Here is a 19251-nt window from a genome sequence, read left to right on the forward strand (position 1 = left end):
AGCCCCATTATATGTCATCACTGGTATCCTACCCAGAAAAGACATGCCACCTTAAACGGTTGTACACCATCGATCTATTGTTTCTTCTCTTCGGACAATCTCCATAGCAAGTAAACAGCGTTGCGGAAGCGCATGCCATTCTGCGTTCTCCGCGACTTCGTGCTCGCATTCAGATGTTATCGAGAAATCTTGTATTCATTATATTAATGGTCGAAACTACAGCCGAAAAGGAGTGCAGAGGTAATCAAAGCTTGTCTTTAAGTTGAACTTTATGATCAGTGTAACATCAGGCAAATGCGGTTGGCCCCTAGTGATTTTTGAGAAATTGTCTTGGCCCTAGAAATTAATTCAACTTTACACGTATGCAACATGTACATGTTCAACAACATGTTCAGATTTTTTGGACATGTTTGGCTATCAATTTTCTGTTAATACGAAAAATAGTAGGGCCTACGTAAACGTATTGTAACGTATCATGCATTTTGTGTAGGCCTAGTGGCACAAGTGAGAGATTAGGTGAGGAATTATGTGAGTCAAGATTTTCTGTCTCTTTAATGTTAGGCGTAATTGGCCAATCTGCACAATTGCCCAATCGATCACCCTTGGGGTTGGTCAATCCTGTATGAAATTTTAAGACTGACCGGTCTTGCATAGGCCTATCAACCGATTGCACCCAATTACATACCAGACATTGATGGTTGATACCGAACTGTCGGACTGTCCTACTCAGTGTTAATAGTATTAGGTAGGACTTGCAGGTTTGGAAAATTGTTTGCGGTGACACTGTTGTTAATTATGACGCATCTCAGATAGCATCTGCCCATTTTTGTCCATTTACATGATTTAGATTTGATTTTTATACATTTTACAATGATTTGTATGATGTCACAATTTGGTAATTGTTGTTGGACGTGATTGGTAGATGTATCAGATATTTGTGTTGCATTATCGATTGGGCTCGTGGAAAGTCGAAGACACAACTGTTTTTAAGGCAGAAGTATTAGAAGGAAAATGGCAGTCGACTAATGGTAGGAGGATTGACAGATTGCATCATGGATGAACAATCAGCACTGTAATTGATTGATTTTGCAGATCCATCATTGTACCCAATTCTGTTAGGCACAGAAACCCCAAGATCCTGGTGTTCATCCTATATATTTCATATTTGTTGGTTTTTTCTAGTTTTTTTTATATGATTTTTAACTTGCAGTTGGTGCTTGCCCTGCTGAAAAAAGATATTGTACTTGTGTTTTATTCAAAACAAGCGACACAAATGTCAAAAGAGTCCTATGTTATTTTTCCTCTGACAGTATCAGTCTGCCTGACATTAACATTCAAAGCTAGTGCCAGCAGGGTGGAACCACTTTTGTCCAGTTAAATAAGAGTTATGACTGCAGTGTACGACAATGACTCCTTCTTTGACTCGGACGGGGAGCATGACAGCCGCAAAGCTGACAGTCCATACTTGAAAGGAGCCTACGACCGGGGCAGCAGCCCCCCCACGGAAGTCGGCACGCAGCGAGGTGCCAAAAACAAATCCCTGACGCCTTCGACCTCCGGCAACTTCTCAGCCAAGTCGTCCGACTCTATCATGTCTGAGAAAAGTGGGGCCAAGTCGCACAGGTACGGCCACTCCCCATCGCCACCGCGGTCGCCGTCCCCGTACAGGAGCCCCTACACACAGTCCCCAGCCTACTCAGACTCCTTCAATTCAGAGGACTCAGAGCAGGATTCTCGCAATGCCTCGCCTGAGAGGGCAAGGCAGGTGTCAAGCAAGAAGCCTCAACATACCGGGAGAGCCCGAGGAGGATACAGCAGTACCTCCTCCAACCGATTCAACAGTGGGACAAGCCAAGATAGCCGAGCGACATACAAGAGCTCAAATTACGGCAAGACCATCAACCGAACAAAGAAAGGTCAGTTATGTGTCAAGCCAGTCATATTTATGTCGTAATGATCATTTTCAAGGAGTTTCTTAGTGATTTCAGGGTACTCTTCATATAACAAGTCACAAAGATCCAAACAAAATTGGACTCAAATAAAACTCTACTTTAAACTCTCCAATATTAGGGTAATTCCAAAAATTTGGGGTCCAAAAGTGTGACATTTTTGTGTCCCTGTTACATCTGACCTTTATTTGACATGGAAATATCACCGGAATTGATTTCAAACTATTACTAGTTGGTTGGCAGGTAATTTGCATTAATTCATCACTCTTGGAAATTACAAAATCATTTGTCAGATGTGACAGGGACTCACACAAAAAATTGACCCCTAATTTCCGGAATTACCCATGAGCTTGTCAGAACCTTTAAAGTTAACAAAGGTTGATATCAATTCATTGAATGAGCACTCTGTACCACTTTTAATTGTGGGAAAGTAAAGATTTGAAGTATAAAATTAAAATACATTTCCATTAATTTTTTCCAGCAAACTGCTTAGTGATCTAAAATACAAATCAAAATCAAAATATGGAGGGTCTGACATTTCGATCCTAGCAGAATCTTTCTCAAAGGCAAAATGACAAGTGGACAGGACAAACAAGCCAACAGGGAATCAACCATAAAAGGCTTTACCCCTTGCCCCCTTTGTCCAGCCTGCAGCTTTCTTGACCTTTCCTTTTGTCCTGCATCCGTCCTTGCTTGGTTGATTTTCTTTTTGCTTGTTTTTCTTGTCTACTTGTTATTTTGCCTGTGAGAAAGATTCTGCTAGGATCTGCTAATGATTGTTATTAATTTTGTTGTGTCAAATGTTCCTAATTTGCCAATTTATGGTAGGCTGCCTTTACAGCCAGTCCAATTTTTTATCATGGTGCAAAATATAACTGGATACTTGAAAAGGCTTCAACCAACTTAAATAAAAAAAATTTTTTTTAAAAACCCACTAATTTGTGTGAGAGATATATTTCATGTGAGCATCAATTATCATTGATTTAAAATTGAAATCAGACTCAGTATTAAAAAGAACTGCATTTTTTGTTCCGAAAAAAAATTGTTCATTTTAAGGACAGAATCGTTTTCCAAGGAAGAGTCTGCTAAAGAAACATTAACCCACGTGCAACTTGGCAGAAGAGGGTTTGACAAGAAATCACCTCAGACTATTTTTTTCTAATGAGCCATAAGAGTGTGGTAATTTGCATACAGTGTACATGTAAGGCATTTTGATAAGACATGCCACGGCGGTTTCTACATGTACTGTAAGTGGCCAATGAACTTTCCATTGGTTGCAGGTAATCGGAGTGTGGAATATCCAATTTCCATTCTTCACGTCAGTACATGTATCTGTTTCAAAAATTTGAGTCCTGGAAGGAAAGCCGTGAAGGGCGTAAAATTTAAAATCATAATCTCTATAAAATATATACCTGAGTTAATGCTTAAAGCCATCTCCCTCTGTTGCCTTGGCAACAACCATCATGCTTCAATTTGTACTCCTCTGCCTGTACATCTGTGCGTGCACGCAGACTTATCTTGTGCATGTGTTTTTGTCCTTCCTTAGCCTTGTCATGGTTGTCAAGACAACAAAGATGGATGAAAGTATTAAGAGATAGCCTTTCAAATCTCAGCAGGGATAGCCGAGAATATTAAATTATGTTGAAAGAAGCAGGATGACGTAGGTTCACCAAAAAGGGAGTTATTTTTAGATCAGTAATAATTGATTTGCTTTCTCCAATTTTGATGTTGAGGCTGAGACAAAATTCATTGACCTTATGGTGGGCTTATTATCACAAAGTATTAATTTACATAGGTCAATGACAAAAGGATGATGTGGCAACTGTATTGAAGGTACAGCTTCAGGGATGATTATTGACAAATCTGTTACGTGAGACAAGTCATTGAAAATATTTGCATCATTGAAATTATGAGAAGAAAATGTTGTTGTCTTTATAAACATTTTTTTTATTTCGTCAGCATTCACCATTGCAAATAGGCATGGAATTCATTCAATATTTTCTGACAGTTCTTCATCCTGAGAGCTGATTGACATTGTTTTGGTCATGATTTACTCAGTGTTTGAAATTTATTACCACCCAGTGCACTGCTCTGTAAGTCACAGACAAGCAGTTGCAGTTAAATAACTTCTTTGAAGGGCTCACAGTTGGGAAAAAAAAGTGAATCCACTTGTCAAAAAGATTAACAAAAACAGGTGCCAAATGCACACATGTGGTTTTCCCACATTTGAGATAGGGGAGAAGTTGCACAGTTATGTCTCCAAATTCGTGTCATTGGTGCTTTCATAGCAAAAGGCAATTCTCAAAAACATTAACATCGTACCAGTTTGAACATGTTTGATGTCTGTGAGTATTAGTCTGTTCATTTGGTGCATTGAAGGCCAAGTTGGAATTTGCTGAATCTGCAAATAATGTCTGCAGAGCTCCCAACATGTACAATTTGGGCATAGTTTTTATGGTTTTCAACCAATTTTATGCTTCCACAATTTTGTTCTTGGTTGGTGCGATATTTGACAACACCGTATTGAAAAATTTTTAATTTAAAAAGACGCTTCATTCCCGTGTTTTCTTTAGACAAAAGTGGTCTGAAACCGTGGAAGGACTGATAACAAGTCTTTTTAGACTGTGCGCACAGTGTGGTACCAGTCACATGTTCTCGATGTGGATTGTTACTTGCAAATTTCAGCTGTATGTATATACATACTGTACGCACAGTAGTGTAAGCTGTACACATGTATACAGCATGTGATGGTTGTGGACAAAAGGAACACAACGTCTGGTATCGAGACCACTACTCCAGTGAAGCAGCTAATTTCTCACCAATCGTGCATGTGCAGCGGTATGCGTGGTGTGACGTGCAGCATCGTCGTATTACGTACAGTGGCGTCATGCTTGAAATATGTCGACCAAATGTAGGAAAGAAGCCGAAGCCTCGGCAGAAATTTCTTCCGAAACACAGTAACGAGTGGCTGCTATAACTTTCATGGCTGCAGAACCAATGTTTATTGTACACCCCTTATTAGCCCATATACGCCATGTAGGTTACTATTTATACAAGTCTACTATGAAAAGGGCTTGCCCTGATCAGTTGACCGTAAATGACGATATTCTGTGCACTACTGAAATAAAAAGTACTATATTTGAAATCTGAATGTTGGGAGCCCCATGTCTGAGCTCCCATCATGGAAGAGTGAAGGAACTAAACCAGTCTCATTCGTTGTTGTAGTAGTTTTTATAGATTTTTTTTTTACCTTCAGCTTTTCAGAAAACACCACTCAAGAAGTCAGTGGCCGCCGCTAACACCAAACGTTCCAACAGCATTGCCAGCAGCCAGGCCTCGCCACGCAACACCAACGAGGTGACCCGCCGCATGCTGTCGGCCAAGGGCCACACCATCAGCCGGCTGCGCAATGAGTTTAACCAGCTGCAGAAGGAGCACGATGAGACGGTGCGAGAGAACAAGTTGCTGAAGGAGCTGCAGCGACGGCAGGAGCGGGCCTTGGCCAAGTTTGACAGCGAGGAGAGCGAACTGCCGCAGCTGCTCAAGAAGCACAGTGCCGAGCTGGACAGCATGCGTCGACGGATACGGAAGTATCAGGTCAGGAGTTGACCTATGTCCTTGCAGCTTGTAGAATATCGTACGGTATGAAATAGACGGGTCGCTTTTTCAGACTGTAGAAGTCTCAGTTGCCAAAAAATTATCCATTGAATTTGAAAGTGTATTTTTTAAGATCCTACAACTTCACCTTAACCCTACCAACGTAAGATCTTTAACTTCTCTAAGAATCAATCAAAAATAGTGCGGCCTGACTATTTGAACTTTGCAAGTTCTTCTTCAGACGCCGAAAGACAAGAATCCTTAGCTTTCAACATCGGTCAAAAAGCCTCCACATAGTTTTGTTCATTGGTGTCCCCCTCCCCGCAGGAGCGCGACAGAGACAGAGAGCGCCGCCTGAAGGACAAAGACGAACAGTACCTCCGCGCTGAAGATGAGCTGAAGCATATCCGGGCCCTTGCCGAAGACAAGGGCCTCCTGGAGCGGCATGAGCTGCAGAGGAAGCTGGACCGGCTCCGGGGCAAGCTGGAGGCTCGTGACAAGAAGCTGGGCGAGATGGAGCGCTACGTTGAGCACCTCAAGAAGAACCAGCGTCATGAGCTGCACGAGAGACAGGGCCGGGAGGAGGAACTGAAGGGGCAGGTGGCAAGCCTGGAGATGGAGAACGAACGACTGCAGAACCAACTCAGGGTGAGGCTATGGGAATTGCAGAAAAAAAGTAAAAACGAAAAAAAGGAAAAGAAGTACAAAGGGATGAGTGGGGATGAAACATTTCCAATTTGCTTGGGAAAAAGCAGGATGTAGGGTACAGTCAAAATTTGGAATTGACTTTGTTTTACAACTCCTGCATGAAGTTGCCTTAATTAAACATTTTATCCAAATCCACAATGATTGCATTCATCATAGGAAAAGGAGAAAGAGCTGGAAGTGCGTAATATTTACAGCAACCGCCTAATCAAGCCACCAGGCAAACTCCGACATAACCTCTCCCCTACTGGCCTCAAGCCAGTCATGCTGAGCAAGGCCACCTCAACAGACGACCAGTCCAAGCACCCACGCCCACCCCCGACTGAGAGGCAGCAACGGGAGTGGTCAGCTGAGGAAGTCAGGAGGCGAGAGGAATTGACCACCAGGGTCAAGTCCCCGAAGGATGCCGCGCCAAAGACAGAGCACAAGGTGGAACCCGAGAAGCCAAAACAGAAAGAACCAAAATCAGAGGAACCTAGCGAGGAACCAAACAAGGAACTCTCAGAGCACGAGAAGATCCTGCGTGATCTGGACATGGGATGGGGGAGGCGGGACGGTGGTGAAGAAAGGCAGAGGCAGGAGGAGGGAAGACGGAGACAATTGGAGGAGGAAGAACGTCGGAAGAAAGAAGAGGTACGGCAGAAAGAGCTGGAGGAGAGACTCCGACGGGAGGAAGATGAAAGACGGAGGAGACGGGCGGAAGAAGAAGCAGCGACAAGGAAGAAACTGGAAGAGGAAGAAAAGGTAATGTAGCTTAACTTGGGAGAAATGTTAATGATCAAAGCAACCCAAATGTACCAATTCTCAACTTACCCGTGGAAGGATATCCTTACGTCCTTTGAGTTAGACGTCAATGCCATCGTCAGCATTTTGGGTAATTTATGTTCTTGGTTTACCCCTACCCCAAAAAATTCTTGTTCATTTGACAAAAAAAGCCTGCTCATTTAAGTGAGCCTTCAGAGATCGTCAGAGCTGGTCAAACATTCCAGTCAGCATTCCTGCTTGCATGACACAACAGAGTAATTAATTTCAACACACCCATTTAATTCTTTATCAAATTTTTAAGGATCACTGAGCCAAGATTTCACTCATTTTTCCTCCTTTTTAAAGTAAATTCTTTGTCCTTGTTGCTTACAAACTTTCTGGAATTCTTGTTAATTCAAGTCTCATCCCTCCTTTCATCAACAGCCTTCGGTGTACAAAAGAACCAGTTTCTTTGGTTCCAAGCAAGATGCCTCTAGCTCCCAGTACAAACCCAGTTTCCTGGACTCAAGTCCATCCACAAACTCTAAACTCTCATTCAAACGAGACGACGACTCATCCAGTTACAAACCCAGTTTTTTTAATACTTTGACAAAACCTGAGCATCCACAATCAAATCAGAACGTAACCAGTGCAACTCAAAACCCTCAAGAAATGACACCAAGTTCTGTCAGTGCAAATCCAAAAGCAAAGTCCCATATTCTTGACGATGACGATGACTTCTTTGAGACCCAGCCCCCATCAACAAACCTTCCAGTGTGGTTAAGGGACAGTTCCAACACCACAGAAGTGGTAAACAACATATCAGCTTCTGTTTGACTGTTGGCGTGAGAATTTGCAGTGACAGAAAAATCTTTCGTTAGAGTTTCAAATCATCAGTCCCCCTACCATGTTTTCGTCAAGTTTGGACATTTTTAACATCTTTTTTGCTTGCTAACTAACATTCCTCAGATTCTTCTGTGTTGATGCCAAGGCAACGATTCCCTCATAAAAGCTGCTTGCCTAACACTGCATTTTATTTACGAGGTCACTGAAGCTCACAAGTCTCGAAAGTTCCATCTTCAGCATTTGGCGGAAATTACCGATCACCCTTTTTGCAGTGTTTTGCACACATTTGCAGCAACAAAGAAACCGTGCTTTAAAGTGATAAATTTGTTGTTTTTGTTTTTGTTTTCCGCAGGAGAGGGAAAAGAAGAAGAAAGAAGGTAGGCTTTTTGTTCATGAAAAAGTCGTTTCACATTAGCCTTTAGGATTACGACTAGGTTTTTAAGTCAGAAAACCATTAATGAATATCTATGGAGGAAGATATTAACAGTGTAAAGTATATGTAATGAGAAAGACTTGCTTTTATTTTTGTTTCATAAAAGTAAGCAAAGGGACTTTTTCCTTGTTGTTTGTTGGGTTGGGTCGGGTCAGATTGGGTTGGGTTAGTCTGCTTACCTGTGTCTCTTTCCAAGTTTACACTGTATTTTTGATAGCCTTTGCACTGCTTGTAGAGTGTTTCTTATGTCGTTATTGCGCTAAGCAAAACTGTAAGTTCTCGGTAACTGCTTACAAAATGAAGCTACCACAACATACTTTACACACACTTAACTTTCATCACAACACACTTTGTAGTGATCATTCATCTTGTGGGAGTCATTGCCAAAATTCACTTTAACAAGCGCAGCGCTTGGGGTTTTTGTTTCTACTCAAGATTGCTAATGCTTGGCTGCATTCTTGTTTCACTGTGAAACATTCTTATCTGCCCACTCGCCCATCTCACCCCATTCCCTCACCACTCAGTCCTTGAAGAAGCCAGTTACTCCCCCGATTTTGACAACTCGCCCAACGACAACGACAGTGAGGAGAACGTCCCCTTCTTTGGGTCCAAACCAACCGGAGTGCAGAAACCGCCTGTGGCCAAGACCCCGCCATATGCCGTTAACAGTGTACGGGATTTGCATCGGTATTCCCGCGGTGACAACAACAGCAACATCCCCAAACAGGGCATAGACGAAGGGGGCCAGATTGACCTGAACCAAGCTAACACAGCTGGTATGACACTGATTTTTCTGTTCCCCCTTTTTTTCCACTCATTACACTCACCACAGTTTCATTGCTTTCCTGCTTGAGTTCTTCTTTAACTATGTACATTAACAAAGTATGCATGGCTAATTCCCTCTTGCAGTAGGAAGGGTGCTGAAAATGACCGAAAAACCTGTACTATTTGTTGGCCTGGCAAGGCCACCAACAAAGATCTTTAGATGGAAGGCATGTTAACTAACTCTTTACTAACTGGTCTTCTGTGATTTTTAGATAAGAGGGTTGATTCCAAAGGATCTGTTGGTGTTAGGTTCTCGGTTAGAAACAAAGAACACAGAGAAATTAGTCCCTCTGGTTGGATTTGAACCCTGGTCAAGCTATTTTAAAGACTTCATTTCAAAGACTATGTCCTTCAGCGGTAGATGTGTTCATGTTTTGAAATGTGCAGATCAGGAGAAGGAGGCTGAACGTGTAGCTGAGGAGCGTCGCAAGAAGGACCTGCTCCTGGCCAAGATGCGAGAGATTGATGATGGCAGGAAGCCTGACTCCGGCCGAAGCCACAAGAGCTACAACTTCACCAAGCCAGTGGAGAATCTCCACAATGGAGTCCCCTCCCACCCGGAGGAGACTGGGCCGGCAAAGGGAAAGAAGGATGATGCCCTGTCATTTGGAAGCTACGCACCGACCTTCACGAGCAGCAAAGTGGCACAGAAACCCAAGAAGAAGTCATTCTTTGACGATGATGACGATAGTGACAGTGATCTGTTCTCCAAACGGAAACCGGCCACCTCACCGCAGGGCGATAAGAAATCCAACCTCATGGCTGATCTCTTTGGCAACAGCGCCAGCGAGGAGAAGGTGACCAAGTCCTCATTTGGCGAGGACAAGAACGTCTTCACGTCCTCCACCAAAGCCAAGCCCATCTCCTACCCTTGGGAGAAAAAGGTGGATGTTGTAGGGGGGACAAACGCAGCAAGCCCAGGAGCTGCAAACAGCTCTAAAGACAAGGGTCCCTCAGCCTCTAAAGCCGTCATGAACATGTCACACGACAGCCTCGATGATATTGACGACATAGAGGAAGTGGTTCTCTGAAAGTCTCATGTTTGTGTATTCTTTCAAGTTTTTGGATGTACAAACCTTGTACAAATGCTCTTATTTATGAATATATTTTATTCAAATATATCTGTAAACATGTAAAAATAAAAAATATATAAAGGTTAAAAAGCATTTCATCATGAACAGAACAAATTTCTCTGTAGCATGCATTTTTTATTTACAATCATGTTTTGCAATTGCTTCATCCTTTAACATTTCTGAAGAAGTATATAATTATGTATAATGCCTCATGCAGGTAATTCCAAATTGAGTCAACTGATTGTTCAAGAGCTTACAGTGTAGGTGTCCGGAAATAGCTGATATCCTCATTGCAGATGTACAGACTGGCAAAGTGTACATTTTTGGATGCATTTTTTAAAAGGGGTCAATTGCCTCTTTATTACTGGCCATTTTTAGCAAACCGTTCACGCTGCAGGTTTCCTGCCATGCTTTGAATCTTCTGAAATGGCCTTTGTTGACGAGCTCTAGTAACACCAGCAGAGCCAAACTTGTCTTTTTTGTTTTCCATGTGGATTCCAACTGACCCTTGTTTGTCATTTTGTTCATTTGTAATCTTATATGTTTGAATATTCCATTCTAGAGCACGTCAAAGAACAAAGCACTTCTGAAGTATGAAGTCCTAGCTCACCCAGAATAATGTATCAACATTCAGGGAACTGAACCACGAAGGGTTTGGAATGATCTTCCTTCAGTGTTTGGTGAAAATGTGGCAAATTTAACCCATTTTTGAACTTTTTGATGGGCAGTGCTGCATTGTTCTTCCTTTATTGTGAGATTTTCGTTTAATTTCGAGCTCTCTTTTCATTTTTTGACCCAGAATTACTGGAATAGTACCCCTTCCCAAATGTGCATTGTGCTTGAACTTTGGTTTGTTAACTATATACGTTGTGCCATTTGGTGTTTCCTAGATTTGTCTCCATCCAGGATGTTGGTGTTTTGTTTCGCTCTTTGAAAGCACCTGATGAGGTACATGCATGCTTGGCTTCAGCCATGCACATTTTACGCATGTTATATGAAAAAAAGTGTTACCTTTCATAGTACTCCAAAGATGGATTTTCAAAGAATTTCTTTGCAAGCTGTTTCCCTAGATGGTGTTTAGCAGAATGCATACCGTGCACGATATGGGGCCGATGGGTAACCCCCCCCCCTTGTCCAATCCCTATACACACTCTAGACTATTGTTGCCTAACACAGCTCCCCTAGAAGTCTGTAAAGAATTCCTGAGATTCTGTTCAAACAATGACCAACACAAAGGCGGGGGGGGGGGGTTCTCTGCGCCCCATATCTTGCTTCATATGGCAGAATGAGGAGAAGAATTATTCATTGGAATTATAATACATGTAGTTCTTTGTGTGAAACAGTTTGTTCTGTGTAGTCATGGCAACGAATGGACTTCTTTTTAGAATTTCGCTGTTGCACATGTGTCGCTGTCCAGTAGTGTTTTGAAATCGGTACCCACCAGCGAAGGTAGAGCTTTACTCAAAACTATTAGCAGACTTCATTCAAGAAGCGGACTTCCCATTCAGACAAAGCCCACTGTGTTTGTACAAATACTCAGCCCAAACACAAAGTGTCATTTATGTATTTGTGTGCTTATTCAGTTGTGCTCCATTGTCAAGTTTCAGCTTGAAACTCCTTTGTGTTTAGTACTCTTTGGATAAATGCAAAGTTTCAAAGGGTATAAGCCATCAGTGTTTTTATCAGACTTGCCTTTCTTTCACTGCAGGTTACTGACTCAATCTCATCGGCAGTTGACAGTGTAGAACGTAAAGATTCAGCAATCATGCCTTTCCTGAGACATTCCTTTGGTTGTCAAAGTACTAACACATGCAAATTGTACAGTCAAGATAGACTTGGTTTGTAGTCGAACTGAGGTGGATTCGAACCGAGGTACCCACGATTGGGGAGGCAAGTGCCCTGGCATTGTGAAAGTGTTGGACAAGCAGCAAGTGTTTGTCTGTTTTGGACTTCTAGAATTGTCAGTTGAACAAGTGCTTCACAGGTTTAAAGTGGGTAACTGATTTACATAGTTTATTCATTTGAACCAGGTGGCATCTTTGATGGATTCAGCTAGATGATGAAATATCACTGCTTAATGTCAGTAAATATCAATCATCTGTGGGCTAATACCTTCTGTGTGTCAGATAAGCAGCATGGAAACTGATCAATACTCCTAACAGAACTGTTTGAAATAAAGGTCAACAATATAACACACATGCGGGAGTGCATTTTTCTGTGTTTCCTCTGAAAACTGAAAGTGAATTGTTTTATTGAGGTCCATTTGAAAGTCTTGACATGTAAAAGTCTGCAGCCCCCAAGCCACCCTGGTGAATACAGCCTTACCACTTATCATGTCAGTTTAAGCACTGATAATTGACATCGCAGAATTTTATTCAGTTGGTTGTCCTTGCAAACGTCCTGATATTTTGCTTCTTTCTTTTCAAACCAGAAAAAAAAACCCAAACAGAAACAAACAAAGCAGACCCATGGCGAAATCGAATTCATGCCGACTGAATTGTATTCCGTATTCCTCCGTGGTTCATGAAGGATAACAGAGACTGTCGGAGCATAGTCGTTCTTATCATCCATTGTAAGAAGAAGGAGTCGGATGGTTCGCGACCGGGGTGCAGATCACACAGGAAACAAGTGTAGCCATGATACAAATGAACTTGACATGCCATTCAGTGTGGTCAATGGAAATTTTAACTCTATGTCAAATTCCTGTGGATTTCAAATAGGTTCTATATCGGGAGGCTGATGTGGAATATTTACCAGTCACCGGTACCGCCCGGTACCATGATCTGCATGCTTCGCGGCGCTGTAGGATCTGTTTGATCGTACTCGCTACTAGTTACAATGTGTAGTCTATCCGAATCCCTGTCGGTATGGCTACAGCATTAAATTATGCACCTGAAAAGCGCCGTACAAAAAACGTCACGGTGGCGAATTTGTGCAAGGACTGGGAATGTTAACACTGAGTTCCTCATGCGTGATCATGCGGGTTCAAAATTTGGGAAATTGACATATTCTTTATCTTTCAGTTTCCTCATTTTTTATTTATTTCTGTTCATCCAGCAGTGCATTTAGCGATAGTTATAGGATTGATGAAAACAATGAAGAAATGATCAGTTTTAGGAAGTAAGCCAAAAGAACTGAAAGTTCCAGCTCCAAGAAACGTAACTTTTCACTAATGTGGCTGTAGGTTTGCGTCGCCGTAAGGGCGCCGAAAGCCAGGCCCACCGAAGACCATACTGAACTTGCTCATATCAACTATGTCATTTTGGACCATGAATTCGATTGGTAACGATCGTCTTTGTAATGTATTTGTAACCACATTTCCAGGGGAAAAAAAAAACATTCTCTAGGGGTCTGCGTACCTGGCGCTAACCGTCACCTGCCCACCGTCACACCCAAGTAGTGCAACCCTGTACTAGTCACTGCCCAGACCCAACGTTTCCCATTATTTTCTGGGGTATAAAACGGAGTACATGTACATTAACTAGACCTCAGTTCCGTCTACATTTCATCACCTGTTAGAGTGCACAGAGACGCCAACAGGTGGGTAAGACGTATTCGTCATCAGTAAGTGGACCGAGAAAAAAACTGTCCTGCAGTGTGGGAACTGAGAATTCCGGAAATTAAAAGTAAATTGTCATTGAAGCCGTTGGAAAATACGAGAGATAAAGTAAACATATTTCTGACAAAATGTACACTGATTTTCAGTTTGAATTTTTCATTTACGTTCAAAAATGGAAGGGGCAGTGACATGTTTCGTTTGATTTTAACATGTGTTTCTACCTCCATGATTTCAATCGGCATAGCGCTCCCGCCATTGTTTTTATCTAACAAACAAAAATGTGACGGAAGGATGTTGGTTAAATTAAACCACAAAACTAATGACGTATTCATTCCAACAACTGTGTTCTGAAAGTGAATTGGTACATATTATTTTGAGAACTCACAGACTTTTATTGCTACATGTTCCTTTTGTTTTGTTGACAGAATCCAACTTATGATGCATTTCTTTGAAGTGTTTGCCATCATTGTGGCAGTGGTTGGTACCACTTACGCCTGCAGTGTACCTATTGGCTGGAAATCACAGTCGATCGAAGAGAGAGCTAGGGAACCCAAGTGGGTGGTGTACGGCACAGTAGCAAGCAATCACATGCCCGTGTCAGGTTTCAGTAACATAACAGATCAGCATTACTGGGTCGTGGTCCAACCTCTGTGCTGGCTGAGGGGTGGGCTGGAAAAGTCCTTGCAAAGTAACACCACGGTGTTTCAGAATATCACCGTTGAGGAGGTAGCACTCTGCACTTTCAGTAACCTCACCAGGGGGAAAAGGTACATCCTTTTTCTCAGCAAAAATGTTGGAACCAATTTCACCGTCAGTGATGTGAATGTACAGTCTGGCGCCCTTGAGGACCCTTCGAAGGAGACCTTCGAGGCTGTCCATCGCGGCATCGATACAGGACTCAAGAAAGGCTACCCTGATGGAAAGTGCTTGGATGGGGTAGATGTGCCATGCTTCACTGGGGTTCCTGACCCAAAAGTCTGTAACCGGGGTGTGTCCATCGGCGTTGGCCTTTGGTGCTTAATCTTAACGGTGATGTGGGCTATATCTGTTTATTGATTTGGTTACTGCAGAATTTTGTAGAAATCATTTTGATGTTTGATAAGGGCTTATAGGCTATGTCAAAGTTTGACGTCTGTATTAAACAGATTGAAAAATTCAGAACTGATTCTTAGCGTGAGTTTATCTTGTATATTTGTATTGCTAAAATTTTAAAACTCAGTTCAATTTGAGGATTGTCCTGGCTCGAGTAAACCATAGGATTGCAAAGGTAACATTTCAAAAATGTCAAACCCTTCCCATGTTTGTGTAAATATAGCCTGTTTTTAATTGGTTCAAGATTGTACAGGTGGTCAACGATGGAGGGGGGGTGATAGCAGGAAGCTCTCTGGACACAGGGCATACAGGTCCTTTCTGGGTTTTCTCCAAGGTCCGGCAGCCCAGCTAGTTTGATTCTTGCACATAATTGTATGGAAAATGTAAGATAAACAGGGCTTCATCAACGTACGTCACTATATAGGCAGAGAAACGGTACCCCAAATTAGAGGAATAACCAAAAATGCAAATTAAGCTTCAAACTTTCAAAAATTAAAAAACTCTTTTATGAGTTGTTACTCTTTTGTATGAATGCAAAGTTTAAAAGGTTAAAACATCAATGGTATTGTTAACTTTGCCTTTGTGTCATAGTTTATTGGATCAACTTTATATGTACTTACAGTGTAGAATGTTGAGATTAAGCAAAATACAACCTTTCCTGAAACACATTTTTTCAATGTACTCAAAGACTCGGTTCGTAGCTGAACTTTTGGATTTGAACTGAGGTCACCACAGTTGGGGAGGAAAGTGCAATTTTCATTCTTTGATGTATTCAGCTCAAAATTCCAGCATCCTTACGAAATGAAATATCAGTACTACACAGCATTTTACATTCATATCAAACATGTGTGCCGGGGATACTATCTTGTGTCAGATAAGTACCATGGAAAGTTAACAGTGTACAAGAACCTTTTAAGTACTTCAAACAGTAGTGCTTTTAAATAAAAGTAAATACATGTAGATGCATACACAAGACTTTAAATTTTTGGTGTGTATTGTCTCAGGCAAAAACGTAGTTTCATTAATCTTGTAATCTTGGCCTTTAACCAGTCCTCCGCCCTCTTCCATACAGCCTTGACACTTATCACATCAGTTTTTATTTAGCTTCACCTTGTAATTTGGCAGGTATGTCCATGGAGGTAGCCTACCACCGCGGTATGTCCACGGGATGATCGCTGGTGGTGGCCGCGGAAGGAGACTATTTTCTCATGTGCGTGCATGGAGGGGTTACGTCTTTGTGTTCCTTCCTCCATGGTCTGTCAAAATTGTCCTTTCATAAGCTTGTCACAAATTGCAGACTCAAAGATGTAGGCCCTATAATTTAAATAACGGGTTCAAAATTCGGGAAAATGGCATATGTGCAAGCTCCGTGGTACATGAAATGAAAGAGCCGCAGCCAGAGCAAAGAACAGAGAAACATAACATTTAACTAGTGCGGCCACAGCCAAGGCCAGCAGGTCGGGCTCGCTATTGTGTGACCGTCGACCATGGACTCCCGAAGTTCCGAGCATCTGTGTTATGTTTTCGTAAACACATTTCCATTGAATACGCGCTTAACCGTCAACTGAGTCACACCTTGGCAAGTCAGCACTCATCCGTGTTCGGAATTGGCTGGCACCGTGTAAATTCATGGAGGTAGAAACTCCATGGTCGATTCAAGTTATGTTCTGACATGCCTATGGATACTGAGCTTGGCGGCCTGTCAGATTTTGTTTCGTGAACTGTCTCATTAGACCTGTTGTACTAGTAGATCACCTGTTCACGTGCACTGAGAACACCAGACGGGTAAGACGAACAAAAAAATCCAGTCCCCTGAAAATTTCAGCACTTTGCTTGTTGTCATTGAAGTCAGGAGAGAGTCATTAACTCACGAAGTGAATGATGTTTAACAACTTTTAAGTTAACCAGAGCGTGTTAAACCATGCAGGAATAAAATTAAATTAGACCGTCTTTATTCATGTGTAGGTCAAAACTCGAGCAACAGTTCCATCAAAACATGGAGGTAGAATCACATGATCAAAACAATGAGACAAGTCTCTCCTTACGTCAATGTAAAATTAAGTATCCAAGATTTAAAACTCAAGACTAGAACAAGCTAAACTAGAGACTAAAAACTGGAGACCCCAACACTGGAACTGCTTTGGAGATACAACCCCAAATTTGAGGGAGTCGTAGTGTGGCCTTAATCAGGCAACCACCGAGTGTTGGTCATTCCACCAGTACTGCGCCGGTTTTCCAGTCACTATTGGCGACGTGTACTCGGGCCACACCCCAGTTGAGACCACATAGCATGCCCTAATGAAACAGGTTGATGCAGTGAGCAGAGACAACAGAAGGAATCACACTGCCCACTCCTTTCTAGGGCACCTTATACCCAATTCATGCTTGAGTGTACACAGTACAATTTTAAGGAATGCACTGTATAGCAGAATAGGAACAGTTGCTGTAGGTCTGTGACAGTGAACAACTATGTGATACAATGATAGTACACCATAGACTTGCTACAGGCAACTGGTAACAAACTGTTTCTGATTTTTGTGTAAAGCTTTGGCACAGCGGATATATCGTTGTTTAAATTTAACATGTGAAAATGTTATGGAAGAATGTTAAACCAGGAGTACAAAACCATTGCGTGTATCTTTTTGTTGACAGAATCCAACTATGATGCATTTCTTTGAAGTCCTCTGCATCTTTCTGGCAGTGGTCAGTATCACTTATGCCTGCAGTGTAAGTGACGACTGGAAATCAGAGTCGATCGAAAACAGAGCTAGGAAACCCAAGTGGGTGGTGTACGGCACAGTAGCAAGCGATCACATGCCCATGCCCGGCTCTAATTTGCAAATAGACCAGCACTATTGGGTTGTGGTTAAACCTCTGTGCTGGCTGAGGGGTAACCCGCAACCAGAAGACTCCATGCAAAGTAACACCACGGTGTTTGAGAACATCACTGTCTCTGAAGACGCTCCCTGTGTTTCCAGTGACCTCGTCAAGGGGAAGAGGTACATTCTTTTTCTCGGCAAAGGTCTTGGAACCAATTTCTCCGTCTATGATGTGAATGTGCAGCCTGGCGCTCTCGAGGACCCCTCTGAGGAGACCTTCGAGGCTGTCCATCGCGGCATCGATGCAGGACTCAAGGAGGGCTACCCTGATGGAAAGTGCTTGGATGGGGTAGATGTGCCATGCTTCACTGGGGTTCCTGACCCAGAAGTCTGTAACCAGGGCATGTCCATCGGCATCGGCCTTTGGTGCTTAATCTTGGCGGTGATGTGGGCCATATCTGTTTATTAACCATGTTGACACAGAATTCTAGCTTGTCTGTTGTAGAAATTTTAATTGTGTTAAATGACTTGATGATTGGCTAATTGTAGGTGATTTCACAATACTACTACTTTTCATCATTTTTTTGTTTATATTTGTATATGTAGCTTGAGTAGAAGCTTTAAATGGAAATTTTAGATTAATATTATCTCCGGATTTGATCTGTAATATTTTGGGAATTGATGCAATTAAACAATCCAGTACGATTTGTCTGATAAGATAGCACATTGGGAGAGTTTTTAACCTACTCCATGACCAGGATTATCCTGAGTTTGTCTGGTGTTATGTGTATCAGGCGAAGTTTTTAAACTGTATCAACTAATTTTTAGGGTTGTTCTAACTCAGCTACCAACCAATTACTGCGATGCTAACTGCTCAAAAATTGTAAACCCTTTCTTGCCACTTTGTGTAATTCCATCACCTATAACCAGATTTTTATGAGTTCAAGGCTGAATAGGTGGTTTTGGAACCATTCCCTTAAATTTGACTTACTGTAGCAATTTCATTCCAACAAGTGTGCCTAGAATGGCATTACAGAGTGCTCAATCCTGGTTAATTTAAAACGAAAATCTCTTGCACAGTGATGTTGGGGTTAATGGCATTAAATTGATCAAGATTTTAGCCCTGTGTGTATTTTTCAACAAAAAGTTTACAATATTACAGAGTGAGTGACTTGATTTAATTTTAATATTAATGTTAATATTATTTATAGAGTAATATGTTTATTTAACCATAATACATTCTCAGAAGAAATAGTCATGACTATAAACAGAAATATTAATTGGAGCAGATAGATATTGACACTCAAGTGTAAAGTTGTGAAAAGTACTGTCATTGTAAGATTTGTATTTTTAGTAACATTCAGAAAATTACCTCCTTATGTAAGAATTTAACACTCAAGAATTTGAAGGAGGAGTAAATAATCTTTAAAACAAATGAGACTGTTTTGGTCTTGTTGCAATGTTTCAATTAGAAATTTCATTTTAGAAATAAACAAAAAGAAGTGAAAATGGAAAAATTGGAACATTTTTCAACTTGTGATTAGCTCAGACTTTGAAATTTTGCCTGTATGAAAATAGAAATTGAAGATTTTCAAGATTGCAGGTACTT

The 19251-nt window shown here is 41.7% G+C and overlaps 3 protein-coding genes across 5 annotated transcripts; all 3 read left to right on the top strand.

Annotated features, from left to right (window-relative positions):
• The first annotated feature begins 85 nt into the window (after positions 1 to 85).
• On the top strand, positions 86 to 12368 carry LOC147795352 (uncharacterized). Of its 2 annotated transcripts, XM_087132004.1 has the most exons (9): positions 86 to 240; positions 1311 to 1916; positions 5206 to 5546; positions 5874 to 6194; positions 6411 to 6995; positions 7440 to 7805; positions 8194 to 8218; positions 8799 to 9050; positions 9487 to 12368. In XM_087132004.1, the coding sequence occupies exons 2-9, from the start codon at positions 1388 to 1390 to the stop codon at positions 10128 to 10130; spliced, it is 3063 nt and encodes a 1020-aa protein (XP_086988130.1). In that variant the 5' UTR covers positions 86 to 240; positions 1311 to 1387; the 3' UTR covers positions 10131 to 12368. The 2 variants fall into 2 exon arrangements, with proteins under 2 accessions (XP_086988130.1, XP_086988131.1); XM_087132005.1 differs by lacking the exon at positions 7440 to 7805.
• Positions 12369 to 13534: 1166 nt separating this feature from the next.
• On the top strand, positions 13535 to 15783 carry LOC147795353 (uncharacterized). 2 transcript variants are annotated; one of them, XM_087132008.1, is made up of 2 exons: positions 13535 to 13798; positions 14157 to 15783. In XM_087132008.1, the coding sequence occupies exon 2, from the start codon at positions 14167 to 14169 to the stop codon at positions 14785 to 14787; it is 621 nt and encodes a 206-aa protein (XP_086988134.1). In that variant the 5' UTR covers positions 13535 to 13798; positions 14157 to 14166; the 3' UTR covers positions 14788 to 15783. The 2 variants fall into 2 exon arrangements, with proteins under 2 accessions (XP_086988134.1, XP_086988133.1); XM_087132007.1 differs by having other exon boundaries at positions 13538 to 13712.
• A 380-nt stretch (positions 15784 to 16163) lies between these two features.
• Positions 16164 to 19159, top strand: LOC110974429 (uncharacterized). The gene is made up of 2 exons (XM_022226053.2): positions 16164 to 16608; positions 17476 to 19159. Exon 2 carries the CDS (start codon positions 17485 to 17487, stop codon positions 18109 to 18111), a length of 627 nt encoding a protein of 208 aa, XP_022081745.2. The 5' UTR covers positions 16164 to 16608; positions 17476 to 17484; the 3' UTR covers positions 18112 to 19159.
• The last annotated feature ends 92 nt before the right edge of the window (positions 19160 to 19251 follow it).

This window comes from Acanthaster planci, unplaced genomic scaffold (genome assembly GCF_054643075.1).
Source record: "Acanthaster planci isolate LZ-2023a unplaced genomic scaffold, COTS_SCS Contig62, whole genome shotgun sequence".
NCBI lineage: Eukaryota > Metazoa > Echinodermata > Asteroidea > Valvatida > Acanthasteridae > Acanthaster > Acanthaster planci.